Source organism: Tripterygium wilfordii, chromosome 11, assembly GCF_013401445.1.
Source record: "Tripterygium wilfordii isolate XIE 37 chromosome 11, ASM1340144v1, whole genome shotgun sequence".
Lineage (NCBI taxonomy): Eukaryota > Viridiplantae > Streptophyta > Magnoliopsida > Celastrales > Celastraceae > Tripterygium > Tripterygium wilfordii.
This window is the reverse complement of record NC_052242.1, coordinates 3601562-3624899: the sequence shown is the minus strand read 5'-3', so window position 1 is coordinate 3624899 and position 23338 is coordinate 3601562. Positions and strand designations below refer to the sequence as shown.

Genomic DNA, 23338 nt, shown 5'->3' with positions numbered 1-23338 from the left:
AGAATGTTAAAGTTTGTAAGAAATACAGAGTGGAAATGAGTGAAGCAGAAATAACAAATTGAAAGTAAGTTGAGGTGATATAACAATTGAGCTTATTTATAGGTAGTTGAAATTGAGTGATAGTTAAAATGAGTGATAGGAGAAATGAGTGGTGGTCAATAAATATTTGAGAGGTAGTTGAAATAAGTGATAAGAGAAATGAGTATGGTCAATAAATGTTTTAAGTGGTAGTCGAAATGATTAATGCTAGCTAAAATGAGTGGTAGGAGAAATGAGTGGTGATATATAATGTTCGGGTGGTAATTGAAATGAATGGTAACTGAAATGAGTGGTAGAAGAAATGAGTGGTGGTGAATAAAGTTTGGGTGGTAGTTGCAATTGAGTGGTAGTTGAAATAATTAGTATTCTTTACCATTATTTTTTAAAATAAAAAATTCATTTAGAATATATATTAATTTTATTTTGAAATCAATGTATATTAAATAATGACATTATTAGTGTTACCCTAAAAATTAGGTGCATGTGTAATAATAAGTTAAAATTGAAGTTGGTTAAATTTAAAACTAGTTATGTTGAAAAATATTAAAATTATTTGATGTGATATTGAAATGAGCTATGCGGTTTGAGTGGTATTAAAAAAATGTTGAATTTTGATAAAAAAAATATCTGGTGTAAAATGCAAAGAAATTATGGGCAGGGTGTATCGGTTTGGACGGGTGGGGAAGCCATCTGGACGACAATCGCAAATAGCAGCTACGGGCAGAAAAAAAAAAGGTGTAACTGTCTGAACAACTAAAGTAGTCATTCGGATAGCTGACGGACAACTTCAATTCTAGAACAATTTTTTGCTACAAAAGAGTCACAGATTTGACAAAACAAGTTTTTCAAGTTGGTCTCTAGTTAGAAACGTAATTATTATCATATTTATAACCAGAAACATCTTGGGGAGAGACTCTTAGGTAGAATTGAAATAAGAGATTTTGTACTACTATTAATACTATGGTTTATTAATGTTTTAATCAAAAGGCTGTGTGTGGTGAGCTTTGAGAGAGACCAAAGGGGAATAACTTTGTGATAGTCTATTGGGTTTCTTGGTGAGAGAAAATCGAGTGTGTGGTTGTACACATTTTCTAGAAAGTAAATTTTTTCTTGGTTGTGTTTTGACAACATCCATAATTTTTTTCCGGTTTGAGAGTTTTCCACCTATATTCTTGTGTTGAGATTGTTGTACTTTTTTATTTTAATTTTCTCTATTATTATGTGATATTTTCTGTCAAAGATGATGATGTGAGTCTAATTTTTCAAAAAAAAAGATCACCTAAATGAGTTTTTTTTTAAAAAAAAAATAGGGGAAATTTTCCCTTGATCTGTTTTGTCGTCAAATGCAATAATTTAAATTTTCTTTCTATCTTCTAGGTTTGTTTTGTTCATCTGACAAAGAGCCAGAGGATCATGGGCTCCTTAAATCTTGTTCGGAACTTAATTTAGATTAAATTATTATCTGAATTTAAATTAATTTAAATTTAATGAATTAAATACATTCGGTAATCCAATCCGAATAAATATCCGGACATATAAATATTTTACAAAGAATACGGTGTGTCCGACTCAAAATTGTTTTTTAGCGAAGCACAACTCTGCTTCCTCCGTCATTATCACCAAATCCCAACCTCCAAACTTCGACAACCCAATTCCATATAGAAAGGAAACCTGATCACTTAAACAAGTTATTGAACAAGGAAATAGATAAATAATTCGAAGATTCAGAATCAGCAAAAACAATAAATGTGAAGCTTCTCAACGAGAGAGACTACAAGCTACATAAGTCCCAGGACTCCCATTTGCAGAGAGATCGACTTCAGGTATGACCTCAACCTCGGCATCACGATCATTGATCTTCAGTCTTAGACAGTGCCTTATGAGCTCCTCATCCGTCGGCCTGAATCGGAACCTTATAGGAACTCCTTCCATGGACAACACTGTATAGGAAGTCTACCCGTGTACAACACTGTCATTTTCTTTCTTCTTTCTTCTTCTGTTGTTCTTCCATGGCCGATTATTTGAGCGGCCCGTGTGTTAGGACTACGGAGATTTCAGATTGAAGTGGATTAATGTGGTAATGTGTGGCCTTTAATCTAAACGGATTAGATTAAAGAAATAGGAGGGGCTGCTATTTTCAAGGAATAGCAGCCTACCCCAAATCCACCATTGGCTATGGTTGTCTTGATGCTCCCTGTAAAGTTTAGAATCATGTGAAGTGGTCTCTTTTCTTGCCTCAGAAAAGGAAAAGAGAGTAAGGACTTGACACTCATTTCCTTTTCCAACTCCCCATAATTACGAAGGAAATCAATTATTGTGCCTAGACTGGTTTAGTTTGAAGTGTTACTTGCTTGAAATCCTTGAGGGGACTAATATGGTCTCCAGGAGGGAAATTTGTGTGGTTAAGCTTTTATTAGTCTTTGGGTTCGTGCCATTTTCAAGGGATGTGGTGGGTGATGGCAATGGTTTTCAAAATTGCCCCTTCTCTGCCATATACAATTTTGGAGACTCAAATTCAGACACCGGAGGAATATCAGCAGCAATGTGGCCGGTTACTGCTCCTAATGGCGAAACCTTCTTTGGGAAACCTTCAGGAAGGGCTTGCGATGGCCGTCTAATCATAGACTTTATTGGTATGTGCAACTTCCACTTTCGATAAGGAACTCAAACTTTCCGTAGTTTCAATGTTGTTTGAAGTCTATAAGACATGCCCCTGCTACTTTAATTTGTAGTTGAATTCTTAAAATTATGCACGTGTAAGAATTCAAAGTCAAATCACACTCTAGCAATATGGATTTCAGTTTTCTCCTAATAATAGGCTCTGGCTACTCGGCCAGGCCACTGTGATAGTCTTTGGGTGCAATTGAGCAATCTATGCATTGATGTCTGATGATTTCCATGGTTTTTACTTGTTATTTGGTGCAGCTGAGAAGCTGCAGTTACCATACTTGAGCCCATACCTTGACTCAATCGGGACGAATTTCAGGCATGGGGCAAATTTTGCAACAGCAGGTTCTTGCATTCAACCGGGTGGGTATAGCCCATTCCATCTTGGCATTCAAATCTCCCAATTCATGCAATTCAAAGCTCGCACCACCACGCTCTACAGTCAGCTCAGCCCTAACAGTTAAGTCTCTCTTCACATTGTTGCACTGATTGTACATATAGAAAATGTGCAATGATAACTGACATGGTTATGTTTGGCACCAGGAAAAGTTCCACCATACAAAGAGAGCTTGCCAAGACCTGAGGACTTCTCGACGGCTCTATACACATTTGATATTGGCCAGAATGATCTTCATTACGGGTTTCAGCACTCAACAGAAGAACAAGTTCGGGCATCCATCCCAAATATCCTCGCGCAGTTTTCCCACGCAGTGAAAGTATGCAATGAATGAGACTTGTTGGGGGGTTTCCAGACTAAGCCTCCACTGTTTCTAACTCTTTCTCTTGGTGGTGTTGCAGCAACTATACAAGGAAGGGGCAAGAGTTTTTTGGGTGCATAATACAGGTCCAATTGGATGCTTGCCAAATACTGCTTTATATTACACATCAAAGCCTGGTTATTTGGATCGAATTGGGTGCATGGAGCCTCGGAATGAGATTGCTCAGGAGTTCAACAGACAGCTCAAAAACAAGGTATCCAGATTGAGGACAGAACTGCTGCAGGCAGCATTTACATATGTTGACATGTATTCAGTCAAATATGCACTAATTAGTGATGCCAAGAATCAAGGTAGACTTCAGTTTCGCTTTCATATCCATGACACCTTACTCAAGGCACATTTTCTAATTTATCATTATGGCGTTGTTATTGCTGCAGGTTTTGCTAATCCAATGAATTTCTGTTGCGGTAGTTTCGACGGATATCACATTAACTGTGGGAAAAAGGCCACTGTGAATGGAACTGTTTACGGTAATCCATGCAATCATCCTTCAAGGCATATCAGCTGGGATGGCATACACTACACTGAGGCAGCCAATCTAAGGGTAGCAAATCATATTCTGGACGGATCATTCTCTGATACGCTTTTTTCAATTCATGAGGCTTGTCGCCATCCATAGTCATAGTCATCCTGATCAAAGCATCTACTGGTTCTGTTCAACTGATTTAAGTTGTTGTAGCATAGCAAAAATCTTGGTCATGTCGGTGTTTTTGGCCTTTAGAATGTCATATAAACAAGTTCTCTTGAAATGTATGTGAAGTGACAAAACTATATGTTTCAAGAGAAAAGGCTTTGTAGATGGAGATATGGGTTTTTAATTCCTAAATGCAGCAGATTATGATGTTCACTGTTCTAGCAATTATCTCGCACTATAAACAGAAATACATTGGTCAGGTTTAGGGTTTTGGAATTTAATACTTGAACAACTGCTCAAAATAGGGGGCTTTTCAGGTGTTGTAGAAGACATTGGAGGTCAGTATCTCACAGATTCAGATTGTAAGTTTCTTCCTGTAGACAGTTTGGTGTACCAACAAAGGAAAATGAAATTGCACCAATTTGTTTTCTTTTTATTAGGCATTAAGGCATTGAACAAGAATGTGACAATGAATTTCATCAACCAAATAAATAATGTAAGTATACACAGAACCTTTACAATCACTCAACAGATGACAATAAGCACTTGAAAACCAAAATCCACTCCTAGCTCTTGCTCCTTATTTTTCCCAATTTGGCAATAGAAAATGTACAAACAAAGCAAACCACCTAATCCTCTTCTAGGAAAAAAATAATCCAAATGTATCAGACATTCATCTTTACATTATCACCAGTGCTATGAAACCGTAATGCCATCATCTTTCATTTTGTCAGAGAATTCGCGTCAAGGAGCTTTTCGAGTGATCTGGATTTCCTACTCCTGACCCTCCCTGCTTCTTTCAGTAACTCAGCCAATCTGCGCTTCTCCTCGTGCACATCAGGATTTGCTGTTCCAAGCTTCTCCTCTCTCATTCCAACAAGTTGTTCCAAGATTTCAATGGCTTCATCGAGTCTGTGAAATCATAACATTGTTAAGAGAAACGTCGCGAATTTGATCTCAAGAAATTAACATACATTTACTGGAGAAGACATGTAATCTTCTAAAACTACATCAAATGTTCTTAACCAAGAAACAAAACAGTTCAAATCTAACACAAGTTAACAGAAACAAAATAATACCTGCCCATTGCATCATAGGTGCCAGCCAGATTGCTATAGACCCCCAATGTATCAGGGTGATAGAGACCATATTCCTTCTCCAAAATGCTTCTCGCTTCTTCAAACATATCTGCAGCTTCATTTATCGCATAACGCTGCACGCAGGCAAGTCCCATTTGGTTCAAAGCAATCCCAAACAAAGCAGATTTCTTCTCTCCACTTTCCCGGAACTTCGAAATGGCATTTTTGAAAGCGCTGTAAGAGTCAGAGTAGTTCCCCATCATATAGTACATGACTCCCATCTGGGCCTCAATGCCTGCGATTGTGCTTTGTTGACCAGCAGCATCTCCATATATCTTCAGTGCCTTTTTAAGTAACCTAAGCGCCTGGTCCAATTCATTCATCGACTGATAGATGGCAGAAACATCAATAAGACCACTAGCAATCTCTTCTGAGGGAATCCCAGGATTAGGCTTTCCATATATTCGAAGCGCGTTCTCACAGTAAGATTTTGAATCCCTGAACTTTCCTATCCTGTTGTACAAATCAGCCAAACGAACATAAACTGATGCAACAGATGGGTGATTCTCTCCTTTATTTGCCTTAAACACTGTGAGTCCTTTCTGATAAGCGAAAATCGCTTCATCATACCGTGCCAAAGATAAGTAAGCATCTCCAATGCTGCAATCTATTGAGGCCACATCTAATTCATTAGTACCACTTGATGCCATGGCCATGCTAGCTAAAACATAATGCTCAAGTGCAGCTTCATAGTCGCCTTTTGAGTCACAGATAAGGCCCATAAGTCTTCTATCCGCTGCCTCCTCTAAAGAAGCAGGAGCACCATTCTCCCTATGAATGTCAAGGGCCATCTGACAAATCTTCTCAGCATCATCAAATTGCAATGCTTGAACATGTGCTTCAGCCACGTACCTACACGTCTCACCAACTCGAGGATCTATCTCTCCCAAAACTTGTCTTTGGATTTCCAAACCTGCTGTGTAACACAAAATTGAATTCTCAATCTGACCCAACATTGCGTAAGTGTCCCCTAATTGCATGCAGCCTGCAAATTTAGCTAGGGCATGATCTTGGCCATCTTCTATGACTGGAACCTCAATTGAGCGCTCAAGCACGGGAATAGCCTCATTGTATTGACCTAAGCTGCAGTGTATGGCTGCCAAAACGTGCAAAGACATGACCCGCTCTAAATCCGGTTTCCCATTTTCACATACCTCAAATGATTTTACTGCTCGAAGAGCAACTTCAAGAGCCCTCTGTGGTTTCTCACCAGCAGAAATCATATTCCTTGTTTGTTCAAGCAAGAATCGTCCGAGGTCAGGATTATCTAATCCTTCCTCAGAAAGATCACCCATTACATTCTGAAACTTAGCCCCGAAAGCATAATTCTCCCGCTTCTTCCTGGGAAAGACAACATTCGACTTTCCATTAATCTTTTCATTTCGCTTTTCCATTTCAGGTCTGCCATGAGATGAGTTGCTCCTAGGACTTGATCTCGCAGATCCTTCAGGCTGCAAGTGAGAAATCCTCTTAGCACTCAGAGTTTGGTTATTATTCTTCTTGGATGACTTTATTCCAAGAGTCTTATTTTCTTTCTGAGGAGTCAAGTCCCCATTATTACTCTCTCCTTTATTCTCTGCCACCACCTCCTTTGTCATCTCCATTTCCTCAATGTCACCAATAAGATGGCGCAATTCTGAGTCAATCCTCGACTCCTCACCATACGAGATCATGCTAGGCATCGAGGGTGACATATCAGAACTCTCCATCTCACAGACATTGTGATACAGCTGCTCAATCGAGGTGTCGATTACGCCATCAATAGCAAGATCAAGGGAGTCACTGTGAGGACTCCGCCGACTCAAAGGACTTCTTGGAGAACTTTGTTGAGTAAAACCTTCCTTGTAAGGTGAACTGTTCTGATTTTGTTCATCTGATACTATGATTCCATTCACCACATCCATTGGTAGTCCAGGCATATCACTCTGAATGGCATATCAATAACAACATCGACAAAAACTGAAACTTCTAAATATGTATGAAATCCAATTCAATCTACCTATTTGACTCAGGCATTAACACCATTTTTCGTAATTCATGCGAATTGTGTATACAACAATATTAGAGGCACAACATTATTCTAAATCCACCAAATTGAAAAGGATGTAAACGGAGGTGGAGATGGAGGTGGAGCTTCTAACCAGGATGAATACGCTAACTATGGATATGATGCTTGAAATAGACCGACTTTATATCACCCTTCAATTCGAATTAGCGAAAGCAATGTCTTCTTGCATAATATGGATTCCAAACTACAAAATTAAAAGAAAAAACAAATCTTTCAACTCCCCGCATTAATACCCAGATTTGTGGAAAAAAGTTCTTCCACTAAAGGCAGAGCAAAGAACATATTGCCCCATTTTTTTCTCAAATTCACCACCCCAAACATCTCCAGAATCACAAAAAGGCAACCCATAGAAGAAAAATGAAATGCAAGCATCCTCCATGTAATTCAACGAAAAGTAGCAATTCTATGAATATATCAATAGCCAGATACAGCATTGGAGAAGGAAACAGATTACAAGAACCACGAAATTGAAAAGGAAAAATAAATTGCTGATATGGGTAGAAGATAAATGAGTCGTACCTTAATTAGTTGTTCTGTTTCAGAAAACAAGGACGAATGTGTTATGTTCTCCACTTCTCCGAGCGTTCAATACAGATATAGAAGAGAAAGAGAGAAACTGTGGCTGTTGTATTTATCTCTGCAAGTATTTATACAAAGCTCGCGAGAGTTGCCTGGAAAAGAAGAGAAAATTTAAAATTCAAGGGACAAATTGGGAAAAGCCAGTATATATATACATATAGTATGTGTAGACGTGTATATCTGTTTGCGGGGGTTTCAGAGAGGTGAGGTGTTGAAGCAATGAAGAAGGCGACTTCCCTCCCACCCTCCATCTGTCACTGCCACTGCCATTTATTTATTTATTTATTTCATTTTGATTAATTAATTACTTCTAATTAATTTTTAATTTTCTGTTTAATTTTGCTTGTGATGCACTGATGGCTTGGCAAATGTGCAGTGGTTTTCGGCTTTTGGCCGGGACGTTGAAAAAAATGGCGCGATTAACGGCTTTTCAACGCACAAAAAGTAGATGGGAAAGATCGAGTGCCAGCTGTGCTCTCAAGGCATGAAAAGCGTTGTACGAATGTCCAGGTGGATGAATATGATTGGTAGGACATTTTTCGGTGCAACTGATTGGAGTGACTTAGTACTTCTCCACGTGGACCGACGCCAGCCTGTATCGGGTTGGGTATGATTCAGCAAATGTCAAAGCCCTTGTTAGTGGTCCAACATTTGTGAGCCCACATATACCACTGGCCCATACCTCATTCTCTATTAATGATTATCCTATAAGGTACAAAAATAAGAAGGAAAACAATTCAACCGAGAACGATATCATATAAATTTGTCTTTTACACGTTTGATATGACCTAAATTCGGGCCACTAAACCAGTGCACATAGAAATTTTTCACATCAAGATACAAAGTAGACCCAATAATTGAGTAATGTAGTAGTGTATTAAAAAATAATAAATGTATACGTAGGGCATGACAAAACAAAGCTGTGGACCAAACCAAATGATTAGTGTGGTTATGGGGGCATCTACTAATGCAAACTAGACATATAAAGGACAATAAGACATGCATGGCATTAATAGACAAGTTTAATTGCTGATTCAAAGGTGCAACCCACTCAATCTGTGCCTGGTGGTTAGGACCCAAATTGGCTAGGCTAGGTGTTCCAAATAATATATACTTGTTTTGGTAATATTTGAAGTCAATGTTTTAGGTCTCCCACCAAATCCATGATTGGGAATCTAAAAGCGATCATGTACCAACCAAAAAACATTTGATTTTTCTTTTCAAGAGATTATAATGTTGTCATGTAGTAATAATATATTTAAATTGCACATCAGATTAAGGAGAGATGTCTCATCCCCAACAGCAACAACAATGACAACATATAGATATATATATGCACCTACTAAATCTGAATAATGCTTCACTATGTATTTATTAAAATATTAGGTAATGAAGTGTGTATATATGATGGTACACCACCTAACCCCATTCGACACTATTGGTTCAGTCATTTGTCCATGTATGCCGCCGACCCTTTAATAATTATTATATATTATGTAGCTATTTGATGTTTTCTGCGCTAGACATGAGATATCCAAAATCCGGTTGTTAAGGATAGGATTGTTTGGGTTATGAATGATATGTGTTCATGTTTGTCAGGACTTACTATCAGTCCAAAGATTTTGATAAGGGGTTGCACCAAATCTGACCTCTTCACCAAACAAACTGTGTACAAGCTGAGAACACAAGACTGTTGGTTCGAGGTTGTCTTATGGGAAAAGGACTTGAAATTTGTATTGTGTCAAGTTGGAAAAATACGAGACAAAAGACAATCATCGGAATGAAATAACTTCTATTAGAAAGAAATGAAAAACAACACATTGTTGGAATGTATCAGAAATTTCATTAAACAAAATACATCCTATAATGTATTTGACATGCTTTACAAGCTAAAATGAAATATACGAAGACTTTGAAAAGTAAAAGGTTGAGCTAAGAACTAGTTGGTCAAATCCATGCTAATTGAAAAGATAAGTGACCAGAGTCATTACCTAAGAAACAATAAAGATATGTAGATGTGGAGTCTGGATTTGATACGGGGTGCCTGTAGACTTCTCTTCCTTTTCCTTTAATAGTGCTCATGGTGACCTCCAACTCATGTTTCCTAGGCACGTTCATGACATGTGCGAACGTGGAAAGTCGTGGAGAACTGTCATCTTGCATGTTGCGTAAGTTGCTAGGATCAAAATTCTAAATAACCGCAACCATCTCCTAAAAATGGGGATGATGATAGCATCTCTCTAGTAGTGCGTGCTCCTTCTTCAAGGTGGATGTGAGCGCTCTTGGAGGTTGTGATACGCTCCACCTTCTTGGTTTACAGGGTTCATGCTTGAAATTGTGGAAAAATGGCTATCAGTCACCATTCTGTTGATACTCCTGCACGAAAAATCATGGGAAAATGTCTTCTTTTTCGGAGTTTAGGACGAACGTGACCTTGACTTCTTCGTGTCGTGTAGCAGCTAAAAATGTGTGTGAGAAAATTCAGGGATGTAGAGCAAACAAACTTCGACTTCTCCTAGACTTTCTTTGAGATAATTCTGTTACAAACTCGGTTCTCCTTTAGCAAATTGATTTGAAAGAGGAACCGTTAAGACAATAATTTTTCCATTTAATTTGTAGCCTTTTCACTTTTGGACATTGATTTTCAAACACTCATGATCTCCAGCAAATGATTCATGGTTTTCAAACGAATAAATACCAGAAAATCTGCAAAATGAACAAACAATAGAAATAAAATCATTATGCTCTTGCCACGTGTCAACTAGAAATTGGGTGCTCCTTGTAAAATGTGGAACCCAAGTTGCCACGTGTCAATAGATATGTGAGGGTCATTTACGGTACAAACAGTAGCATAACATAGATGCAATGAATGGATCTAGATTTGAACCAACGACCTATTTTTTATATATATGCTTAATTTTATTAATTTTTTGATTGAAGGAAAATAAATTATCATTAATGAAGTATGTTTAGTGCGACAATTTGGTATGATACATCTCTAGTGGTTTAATAGGATCCTATTTTACTAAAAGAATCTTAAAAACTATCTATTTAAACTCCTACATGCTTAATGATCCTTAAAGTACATTTATTTATTTATTTTTGTTTAAATAAAATATTTAGTTGACATTTTCTTGAATCGATCCTCTCTTTTAAACGAACAAATCACAAAATGTCAATATTAGGAGTCAAATTTGAATAACAAACAAGAAAGATTTACCCAAATAACTCGATTGACTTAACCACATGATCGACTAACTATATATATAATTACAACTAAATTCACACTCGGCAAAAAAAAAAAAAGACACTACACTTAAAGTGATCCTCAATGCTAAGACAATTAGAACTATGTATCTCCTTAAATTGAAAAATTATTATTCGAAAGAAACAAAAACTAAAAATGAAGGATGGGATTTGGTGCACGTGTGTATGAGTATGGAAGAACATGCATGAGACAACGACAAAGAGAAGAATCTTAGAATCTTGTATCTTTATGAAAAGGCATGGAGCTCTATCTTTTGGAGTTTGACTAGAATTCTTGACAGCTTGACCATGTAATGCTAGCCTCATGATATAAAGTCACATTGACCAATATTTTGCTTTAACAAGTCACGACTATATATAGGAATAAATAAGAATAATAATAATAATGCATATACTTGCCAGCTATATATCATCCATTGACAAACTTTTTTTTTTCCTGATTTTTCATATCCAAATTTTTTTGTCATGGCAATATTATTCCGATGAAATTAGAGGGTAGAAATTAATTAAGAAGATTAGCATGATCCCTACGTAAGGATATATGACATGCACATCTAAGGAATTGCATGGATTGAGATCCTCTTTAATTCTTGGCAATTCTAGGTATTTAAATGCTTTTACAAAAACATATGTTAGCTAGTTTCTCACCCCTATCTCAAACCAATATATATATATATATATATATATATATATATGTATATGTATATGTATTGGATATTCTTTGAGGATGATGCGTACATTTTGAAGAATAATGTTAGATATGCATGCATGCAACTTGGGGATGTTGATAAAAAATCTCAAATAAATAGTATAAATGTTATTCTTTGGAGATGATATTGCTTATAATTAATGGGGATGAATCTAATATCATGTGACTACCCGTGCTGGTTGACTTGTAAAAAAGAAAAGGAAGATAAAAAGAGATGTTATAATAGTGGAGCAGGATCAATTGTGAGTGAGGGGATACAAAAATATTCTTTTCTTTCTTTCTTTTTTACGTACTGGCTTTTGTCTGTGGTGTTGAGGGTATCTTCAAAGGAGGAAAGAAGAATCTTCTATTGGTGGGCCTCTACCGGTCAATAGTCAGTCATGCTTTGTTGACATTAATTCTCCAACGTTTCACAAGTCAAACCTATTCTTTTTTCCCTCTCAATATGGCTCTCCTTTTTTTTTTTTATCCTAATGACACTATACAAGTTTCTCTTTTTAATATACATGACGGCTAGATCCACACGTACAGAAGTTTCTTATCTAACGACAGAGTAAATTAGGTCAAAACTCAATGCGTGACTATATTACTATTTGTCTTCTCTCTTGCAGCGCATGCATACGAGACAGAATATAACTATATTTATTTTTGATGAAATTTCAAAAAATCATATCTTAAAACTTAATGAGATAATCACGTGTCTTTGTCATCACATAAGAGATGATCTGTTAAAAAATCTGACCTTGAATAAACATGTTTAATTAATTTGCATATGCTAATTATTTTTTATGTCTTGAAAATGATGATAATATATCTAATTTCTTGAGAACCTAATTTCAAATATAATTCCCTTAAGAAACTAGACATAGAGTTGATGACTAATTAGCCAAAGGCTTTATCAAATTATGATTTCATATGTTCTTGCAATGCATGCAATGGACTATACTTTATTTGTATGTCCATGGGTGACTCAAATGGCATCGAACCAAAGGTGGATGATCACTTATATTTTTTAGTTATAAGTTCCTCTCAAGTCTCAAGTACTACGGTCTTAAAAAATTTAAATTATTAAAAAACAACATAGGCCGTTTGACAACAAAGAAATTTTGATTGGGATGGTGAAATTGATTGTGATAACTCTTTGTAAATGCAGGAGGTCACAAGCTTAACTCGTACAGATTTCAGACTGGTCTTTTCTATCACCAGCGTGGAGCGGATTAGGTTGGCAACCTGAATTTAGAGCTGACCCAACTATCCGGTAGACATGTTGGATTGAGAAATTCTCGGTTATCAAAAAAGACATGTGTGGTTTGACATTAATGTCAATGCAATGCTTTTGAGTTTTGACACTTACCTAACACCAAATGGAGTCATACTACATATGCATGCACCTTATAATTATTCTTGTTCTATCATGATATTATCATCAGTACCAATCTGGTCAAATCATTGGAATCTTCCATCTTTGCAACCCAATCACTCCTCTATCTGCCCATACTACATGCATGTGAGAGAGAGAGAGAGGCCCCCAAAAGAATTTGGATCACTACGAATGGGATAACTTAGGAATATGACCTCAGCCTTGTTAATTTTCAGGTGTGGTAAGTAATTGGAATTTCTTTCTACACCCAACTTGCACACGAGCGACTCTGTGTGTGTGTGTGTATTCCTCCAGTCCTACTACTTACTATAAATAGCTTCCCTTGTATCTAACACATCCCCAATTCTCTCTTAATTGTCTCCACAACTACAAACGTCTACAATGGCAGACTATACTGAAGCTTCGAGGTTATTTCTCTCTCTCTCCCTCCCTCTCTCACACACACACGTACAGAGACAGTAAATGGTTTATGGTCCAAATAATTAATTGTTGGTGCATGTTGATATTTGTATATATAAGCAGGAACAAGTGTGCAGCATGCTTCAGGCAATTCAATAAACTGGAGCACCTGGTGGATCACATGAGAACCTCCTATCACTCAATTCATGAACCCACCTGTGGAATTTGTAAAAAACATTGCAGATCCTTTGAATCCTTGAGGGAGCATCTTATAGGTATATAACTATATATAGCAATACAAAAAAAAAATAAAAATAAAAATAAAACTATATATATCAATAATTGAAAGTAACCCCTAACAATGAATTTTCACAGGCCCGTTGCCGAAACAAGAATGCAAAAACATATTCAGCGTCCGAGGATGCAAGTTCTGCTTAACTGTTCTTGATAGCCCTAATGCTTGTAGGTTCCATCAAGACAGATGCCAGTTCTCTGTTGCAAATGTAATATTTTCTAGAATTATTTGAATTTTTTTTATTATTTATGTTCGGCTCTAGGTTAATTGTGGTACGTTAATCCTTCTTCAACAGGGACTAGCTGCTCGATTCAGTAACATTGGTCTTCGCGACAACTTGACCATTGATAATGGTGTGATGAGAGGAAACCAAGTAGTTGCATTAGCTTGCAAGATGGTTGGCGGAGGCAGCGATGGCTCGCTAGATTTGTGCGCTAGGGTTTGCATAGTAGATGAGAATGAGAACATCATCTTCCATTCTTATGTGAAACCACCAATCCCAGTCACAAACTATAGGTACGTAATCAATTTATTTATTTATATAAAATCTCTATGGTAATTAAATATTTTTTCATCTCCAAATTAATTAATTAAACCATGTTTATATGTATGTATATGTATAGGTATGAGAGCACAGGGATCCGACCAGAATACTTAAGAGATGCAATGCCACTAAGACAAGTTCAAAGGAAGATTCAAGACTTCCTATGCAATGGAGAAGCTATGTGGAGGATCCAACCAAGAAATAGTGGAACAGCTAGGATTCTTGTGGGCCATGGCTTGGACCATGACCTTGACCGTTTGCAACTTGAATATCCTTCTATAATGATCAGGTAATTATAATAATAATGCCTTTTCAAGGTTCTCTTCACTGACTCAATGTGCTTTTACTACTTACACTTGACCTTTAGTTATATACAACAATCTTACGGATCTACCATCACAAATATTGGCACTCCAGGAAATTGGAGAGCTCTCTAATCAGAAAGTAAATATTTAAAAGTGTTTTTTAGACCATAATATGTTCCACATCAGTTTAGTAAACATCAACCATGTGATTTACAAGATTGAGCTAGCCATCTCCAAACTCTTGAGACATCTTTTAATATAGACAAAATCGTGTGAGCCTTTGACATAGAGTGGATAATACCTTAAAATGGAAATGGATACAAACTATATAACATATTTTATGTTAGGGAAACTAATAATTAGAAGAAATTAAGATTTTGATTTCATGCAACATATATCTTTAATTTTATGAATTTGATGACTAGGGATACTGCAAAATATCCTCCATTGATGAAAACAAGCAAGCTGAGCAACTCACTGAGGTATCTGACTCAAGCATATCTAGGGTAAGTAATCATTAATTGTAGGGTTTTCTTTATCTTATAGATAATTCTTGAGTTGTTTTAATATATATATAGAATTTGTAAATTAATGCAGATATGACATTCAAACTGAGATACAAGATCCTTATGAGGATTGTGTGGCAACAATGAGGCTTTACAAGAGAATGAGATCCCAATTTCACAAAAGAGAGGAACACCCACTTGCTTCGGACCCACAAAACAGAAATAATTTTGCTGCTTGGAGGCAAAATGAGCTGGAGAGGCTGAGTCCTGAAGAAATGTTGGCAATATCAAGGTCTGACTATTATTGTTGGTGCTTGGATTCCTGAATGAAATGTATGCATCATCAGTAACTTGATCATCTCAGGAAGCATATTATATGATATATATATATATATATATATAATTAAGTTTAGTATATTGATTATAGTTTTTAAGATTAGAGAGAAGAATAAGATGACATTTCCATGTCCAAGTGACGTACTACATGTGCAGCTAGCCGTTTAAGAATGTATAATTTATTTCCATATCAATTTTTTTTTTGAAAGGATGTTTAATCAATAAATTATTTCCTATTCCACCAGTAATATTTATGAATTAAGACATATAGAGAGAATGTTGTATCATCATCAACTATTTCAAGTATACCTGAAAGGAAGTCAATTACTTCACATATTTGGGCTTATATATATAACCAGGGGTGAGATATATATAGTCTGTACAGTACAACTAGTTAACCTGACTAATTTTCTTGCTCTAAGCATATGTTCATGGTTGTCAAAATCCCGATTTTGATCGTAAGATTGTATGATCTTACGATCCTAGGTAACTAAAACGATTTGAATCGATGTAAAATATCAAAATTGATAAGATCCATCGATCTTACTTTACGATCTTACCCGATCTTAACCTTAATAAACTTATGGAGTTATGGGCTTATGGGTTGTGCTATACTAATCATGTGCTTATGTTTCTAATCCTAGTTTTTGTTAAAAAATTGATTCTAATCTATTAACATGATATAATCGTGCACAATTATTGTGTTTGCTTTTCATAGTTCTCTGGAGGTCTTAAAAAATTACAATTTTATGAAATATTAACATGTCTATAAAAAAATAATAATCACATTTTGAATTTTTTACTACCTATAAACTACAGTATATTATACCATATTAATTATTTATTTAGAAATAAGTAATTATATTATTTTACTTTTATTTTTTAAATTTTATAAAATCTTCCGATTTCACAATTTGATTTCACGATTCAATTTTGCATGTCTTCCACCGATCTTATGTAAGATCCCGATTTTGACAACCTTACATATGTTAACATCATATATCCCACATCAGTTGGGACTTACCCAACTGAGTGATATATATGAGAAAAGTTCACCGCTTACAACTAAGAAAACATTTTCCTAGCATAGTGATGTTGACCTGACATCAGAAAGTCAAACAAACCTTTTTTCTCACCCAACAATTGCCTACATGAAAATATTGGGCAATTTTTTTAAAAAAAATACGGGAAATATAAATAACTAAATGCCATTGGAATTATGGTTAATCGTTTGATTCTCTTGTAGATAGTCTGTTCGATCACCGAACATGTATCAGTCTCTTCGAAACGAGTCACCTCCCCCTCGATCCCTTTACTCCGGCCTCTCCCGTGCCCCCCCTCCCCTCTTCACTCTAAGATAGTCTGATTTCCCTTTATTTGATAATTCACAATAGTCTAACTTTGCCTTTCCTAATTCTATTTTACAGGGTTGTAACTATCACCTAACTAGACTGATGGAAATGTTAAATTTGTTAGGTTGCTGATGAGTTTATAAAAAGAAGGGAAGAGTTGAGAGTGGTGAGTGCTATGTTTGTGAGTTATTGGGGGCTGCTGTAGTTTTTTTACAGTAGCCCCCGCTGTAATTCCATTATAGGCTCGAGTAAATTTTTTTAATATTTCAAAAAAATTATATTTGTATTTTGATCATTTATACGAATCTAACGATATATCATTTGTCCGAAACAAAATCAAATTCAACATAAAAAAGATATAATAATTCTGAACCATTGGATATAAACTTAAAACTTTCTATGTCTTTTTCCCGATGAATTTGATTTTTGTTTAAAACAAAAAATATATGGTTAGATTCGTTGAACAAAATACTACACATATATAATTTTATATTATTTTTAAAAATAATATAAATGTTCAAAATTGTTACAGCGGGGGATGCTGTAATTTGATGTACAACAGCCCCCAATAACTCTATGTTTGTACGCTTATATCTTTCTACAACCATTTTGTACTTTGACCTAAATTAATTTACATAAGCTGATTATGAAAGCCAATTTCCTTTTAATTGACATTGCTTTAGAATGAGTTACACTGTGACGGTTTTATTCACGAGTTCTTTTTTTTCTTTACAAACTTAGGCCCTGTTTGGTATCACTACTGTTTTTTGTTTTGGTTTTCAAAAAATAAATAAATAATAGTGTTTGTTTGTAATTTTTGTTTTCGTTTTTATGAAAACCTACAACAGGTTTTCAAAATTTTTGGAAACACAAAAGGTTTTTAAAACACCACACACAAAACAACCTCCTTTCTCTCTCGCACGACATGTGTACCAACCATTATCTCATTTTCGTATTTTCGAGTTGGGTCTGACTCGGATCCTGAGACAGTCTTCAGGGTCAAGTCGATCTCTGGTCAGGCTTCGGGATTAGGTCTATCTAGGGACGGTATTCGGGGTCGAGTCAATCCCTAGAAGGTCTTTGGTATGGACTATCTCGGGACGTGATTCGAAGTCAGGTCAATCCCCGGAAGGTCTTCGGGGTCGGATCAATCTTGGGTCGGGCTTTGAGGTCGGGTCGATCCAGGGGTGGCTTCGAGGTCGAGTCAATTCCAGGATGGTCTTCAGGGTCGGGTCGATCCCGTGGTGGGTTTTGGGGCGGGTCAATCCTTGGACCATGTTTGGGGTCGGGTCAATCCCAAGGGGGGCGCTTTGCTGTCGAGTAGATCCCGGGACGGGATTCAAAGTAGGGTCAATCCCAGGAAGGTCTTCTAGGTCAGATAGATCGTGGGTCGGGCTTCGAGGTCGGGTCAATTTCTGGAAGGTCTTCGAGGTCGGTCGAGCTTCGTGGTGGGGTCAATCTTAGGGCAGTCTTTGGGGTCGAGTTGATCCCAGGGTGGGCTTCAGGGACTGGTTGCTAAGGACATGCTACAGGCCTCGGGTCAATCTCAGGACGGTCTTCCGGGTCGGGTTGGCCTTGGGGCGGGCTTTAGGGTCTAGTCAATCTCAGGACAATCTTCGAGGTCGGTCAGTCCCGGGGTTGGGCTTCGGGTCCGGGGCAAGCTTCGAGGTTTGGTCTATCCCGGGCAAGGCTACGGGCTCTGGTCGATCCTGGGCAGGGCCACGGGTCTATCCTGGGCTCGACTTTGGCCCGGGTCTATCCATGGCAGGGCTCCGAGCCCTGGTGCTTCCTAGAGTATGTTGTTTGCGTGTCAGGCTACGAGCCTTGGTCAATCCTGGGAAGGGTTGCTTGCCCGAGTTTGTCCTGAGTCGGGCCTCAGGACCGAGTCTGTCTCGGGCAAGGCTATTGGCCCTGGTCGATCCTGTGCAGGGCCACAGATCTATCCTGGGCTCGGCTTTGGCCCGGGTCAGTCCATGGTCGGGCTTCGGGCCCTGGTGTTTCTTGGAGTATGTTGGTTTCGTGTCAAGCTACGAGCCTAGGTTGATCCTGGGACGGGTTACGTGCTCTAGTCTGTCTTGAGTCGGGCCTCGAGACTGGGTCGGTCCTGGGCCGGATTTCGGGCACTGACTTTTTCTATAAATCAAGAGCAGAGCTTCACGACATCTCGTATTCGAGCACTGACTTTTTCTATAAATCAAGAGCAAAACTTCATGACATCTCGCATGAAGATCTTATATTGAATCAAATTTATGTTTTCGTTTTCTGTTTTGAATACACAACAAAACAGGTAGTCAAATTTATGTTTTCGTTTTATGTTTTATATTTTATTTTTTTTGTTTTCATAATTTTTGGAAGTAATACCAAACATGACCTTAATTTACATTCCAAACGTGGCTATGTTCTTGGAGGCAGCTTTTTTTTCTGGGTATGTTGGGCTGAACTGGAAGGACCATGTGGTTATTGACAAAAGATATTTTAGGCTCACTGAAGTGGACAATTTGAAATAGGATTCGAGCAAGGTAAGGAATGAGCTAGGGTGGAAAAGCCCAAGGTAGGATTCAAACAACTGGTAACGATGATGGTTGATGAAGATGTTGAGACCGTTAAATGGGAGGAGGTGTTTGTTGTTTTTAAATCTTGTGTTGTGTCGTTTCATTCTCTGTATCCTCATTCATTTCAATTTCATTAGAGTTCATACTGTTTTTATTTATGTTTCAAAGAATGATTGGATATGTTCTTTGTTTTAAGTTCTATGAATGTTTTGAATATGCTCTATTTTCATATGTTCTGTGTTTCAAAGGATGCATGCTCTTTTATATGATTTGGAATTGTGGGTTTTGTTATGTTTATAAATCTTTGATGGAGGAGTATTTGAATTCTGTAATGATTTTAGTCTGCATAACTTTGAGTCAGATATACCATTTTGATACACTTTCATTTTGTCATGAACTATTTTAATTTGTTACAATTCTTATAAGTTAAGTTATCAAAAGTCAATTAGTTGATCTTTACAGGGAAAGATAACTTTTGGTCACTGAAATATCTGATCATGTTCAACTTAGTTACTCATTTTATAAACGTTTCAATTTGGATATCCAAATTTCTAAACTGTTCCAAACTAGTCATATGGATAGATTTTAGAGAGTTCGGGCAATACTTATCTGAGGTGGCATCAAAAAATAAAATAATTAAAATTTTAATTGATGTGGCATGATGACTTGGATATTTGCCATATTTTTCAAAAAAAAAATTAATTACACATGGAAAAAATGACTCCAAAAGTTGAGGAGAGATGAGAAGTGAGAGGAAGATGAGGGAGATTAAGAGAGAGAGAGAGTTTGAAGGCTTCTCTAGTACTCCATCATAGATTGGTGGGACGGGGGTTATCGACGAAGGTGGAGGTGGAGAGAAGGAGAGGTGGGGGAAGGAGGGATTAGGAATTTAAGTTTGACTTTCGAAAAAGATTATTCTTAACACATTTAATTTTTTTTCATAAAATTCCACATCATTCTCACATCAGCCTAAATTAGTTGATTTTGATTATATTGTGTCATGTGGGATGGTTGACTGTCTGAATTGGGCGAAAACTGCCCGTGGGACTAGTTTGGAACAGTTTAGAAATTTGAATACCTAAATTGAAACGTTTGTAAAATGGGTGAGTGGGTTGAATTTGCTCAAATATTTCAGTGATCAAAAGTTGTCTTTCTCATAATCTTTACATATGTCAAGAGCTTAAAATGCTACGTAAATTTTATTTTTTTAAAAAAATTCACAAAATTTACATCGTATGCAAATTTTAATTAAAAATATTTTTTTGACTTTTTGATACCAGGTCGACACTTTGACTAACCGAAATGATAAAAAAAATCTGATCGTGGAACGACTCAATAAAGTCAGTGACCAATATGTAACTTTTGAAATTTAAAGGATTGAGTTGTAACGTAGCCTATTTATTAGTGGCCAAAAGTAACATTTGCTCGAAAACACCTAATTGGAAAAAATATTTCTCTAATGTATTTAGAAATTTTTATTCCTCTAATGTATTTAGTAAAATTTAATCCTCTAATCTATTAGACATAATTTCACTAAAAGACATACAACACAATAGAAAGAAAAAAGGAAAAAAGAAAAAAGAAGACAGACAGACAGACAGACAGCAAAATGAGAAAAAAAAAATTATATGTCAAATCAACCAAAAAGCCAAATAAATAAAATTAAAAACAGAGAGATAGAATCAGAAAACCTGGTTTAATATATTTAAAAGATTATCAACCAAAAGAGAGAAAGATGAAGAAGACTACTAATTTGACATTTTAATTGGTCTAAATTTATTTTAAAATAGAAAAATAATTATATTTAAGAGAAAGTTCTAGTATCTTTTAATAGAAAGAGCAGAAAAACAAGCTAATTTTTATACGTTACTTTTAGGTAATTTGATGAGTTTAAAGTACTTTTTGTTTGTGTAAGTAATATCACAAAATAAAATTAGTATAATATGTAAAAGGATAACTATTAAGTGGGCCTTGTTAAATTTGTAGGGCCCCACTTGCCTTGAGGCCCCAGCCGCCCTTGGACAATTATGTATGTGTTTGGAAAAGTGGTTGTGTAGATTTTTAACGTTAGCTGTTAAACTGTGAAAAAAAAACTAAGCTTAAAGCTCTGAAATAAGTTGTGAGGTGTTTGGTATAGCTGTTAACTATTGTTAGCGGTTAAGTTGTGTAAAATATATGTTGTTTGTATTTTTAAAATTTTATTTATTTCATTTCAACATAAATATTAATTATTATATTTATTTCATTTTATTAAATTAATCTATTTAATATTAATATGAATATATTTAATATTAATAATATGCAATATACAATATTTAAATATATAAATATATTTAATAAAAAGTCCTCTACCTACAGAAAAAATATATATATATATCATGTTTTGGCGTGGGTCCCATGCAAAAAGGCATGGGACCCACAACAAAAAAATTTTGAAAAAAATAAAAATAATACCTTTTGGTGTGGGATCCATGTCAAAAGGGGTATCGCCCCAGAAAAAGTTCCTTTTGGGAGATTTTATTGGGAGGGCGGTACCGCCCATGGTACCCCGGTGTTTGGTGAAGCGGGCCACTAAAGCGGACCCGCTTCACCAAACAGGCCATATATACCATACCACCTCAATTAAAGATGGTTGGTATCTTCACGCACTGTCATGTTAACTTGTGATTTTTTATTATGTCTATATAGGTTGGCAAAAAAAATATATGTACCAGAAATGCGAATCTTTTTGTTGGATGTGTGGTCATAGTAGAAAAAATAGGATAATAAATAAGATTATTAGATCTAAAATAGGAGTAACACCTATTGAATATAAGTTACGAGAAAATCGTTTGAGATGGTATGAACATGTTCAATGTAGAGATAGTGATGCGACAGTGAGGAGAAACGAGAGTATTTGTTTAGGAGAAAGTATGAGACGATGCGAAGACTTAAAAAGACATGGTTTAAAATAATAAGAAATGATATGAAATTAGTAGGAGTTGATGAATGTATACTCTATGATAGAACTGAAAAAAGAAAACGAATACACGTAGTGAATTCCCGTTGATGTTCTCATAGACTCATGTAGCCGATCCCAAACTTTTGGGATAAAGACCATGATGATAGCTTGGTACACACAGTACTTAAAAAACACAAATTTATCTCTATTACTATTAGGGAATCGGACATATGACTTCTTTTCCAATTACTCCGGCAGTTTCAATGTATGAAAATGCTTACAGCCTCTGTGCAAATATGAATGGGCCTTTTTGGGTCAATCCTTCTCAGTCTCCATGGCCGGCCCAAGTTTCTCCAATATAGGCCCATTAGAAGTCCACCACAAACATTGAAGTTGAAGCTGGTGCAGTGAAGTCACAACTCACACCACCCATCATTGGCACCACACTCCCTCCTCCTTCCACTGCCTTCAAACCTCTTATCACATTGCCCTATTTTAGGTTTTAACCACAATTAGTTACTCTCACATGCCTTGATCATGATGAAGTACTTAGTAGCTGGAGAAAGAATTGAAATTAACAATTATGAAATTAATCATAGGCGTGCAAATCCAACTGCTCGAGTTTAAGCCCATGTTAGTTGTCCAAAGAGGAAACTTGTCTGGTTTATAAAAAAAAAAAAAAGAAATTAATCATAGGATGTGACACCAAGCATCACTTCAGCAAATCATTTGTGTTCATAGCAAATCGACCATGCGAACAATCTTGAAGAGTCAATAAATAAAGATCATCATCTTCTTCTTCCTAAGTTATGAACTAACAGTATTGGGGTCAGCTACATGACTGCA

General features: G+C 36.3%; 3 protein-coding genes across 5 annotated transcripts; 2 read left to right on the top strand and 1 right to left on the bottom strand.

Moving 5' to 3' along the window:
• The first annotated feature begins 1623 nt into the window (after positions 1–1623).
• LOC120009454 (GDSL esterase/lipase At3g27950-like) lies at positions 1624–4345 on the top strand. Its single transcript, XM_038860066.1, has 5 exons — positions 1624–2672; positions 2965–3165; positions 3250–3422; positions 3505–3775; positions 3863–4345. The coding sequence occupies exons 1-5, from the start codon at positions 2414–2416 to the stop codon at positions 4102–4104; spliced, it is 1146 nt and encodes a 381-aa protein (XP_038715994.1). The 5' UTR covers positions 1624–2413; the 3' UTR covers positions 4105–4345.
• A 225-nt stretch (positions 4346–4570) lies between these two features.
• LOC120009453 (protein KINESIN LIGHT CHAIN-RELATED 2) lies at positions 4571–8052 on the bottom strand. 3 transcript variants are annotated; one of them, XM_038860064.1, is made up of 4 exons: positions 7846–8052; positions 7400–7510; positions 5199–7183; positions 4571–5031 (listed from the first exon to the last, which is right to left on the bottom strand). In XM_038860064.1, exons 3-4 carry the CDS (start codon positions 7175–7177, stop codon positions 4842–4844), a joined length of 2169 nt encoding a protein of 722 aa, XP_038715992.1. In that variant the 5' UTR covers positions 7178–7183; positions 7400–7510; positions 7846–8052; the 3' UTR covers positions 4571–4841. The 3 variants fall into 3 exon arrangements, with proteins under 3 accessions (XP_038715992.1, XP_038715991.1, XP_038715993.1); XM_038860063.1 differs by having other exon boundaries at positions 5199–7510; XM_038860065.1 differs by lacking the exon at positions 7400–7510.
• Positions 8053–13628: 5576 nt separating this feature from the next.
• LOC120009945 (RNA exonuclease 4) lies at positions 13629–15813 on the top strand. Its single transcript, XM_038860682.1, has 7 exons — positions 13629–13669; positions 13785–13936; positions 14037–14164; positions 14252–14472; positions 14580–14789; positions 15231–15311; positions 15403–15813. Exons 1-7 carry the CDS (start codon positions 13644–13646, stop codon positions 15635–15637), a joined length of 1053 nt encoding a protein of 350 aa, XP_038716610.1. The 5' UTR covers positions 13629–13643; the 3' UTR covers positions 15638–15813.
• Positions 15814–23338: the final 7525 nt, after the last annotated feature.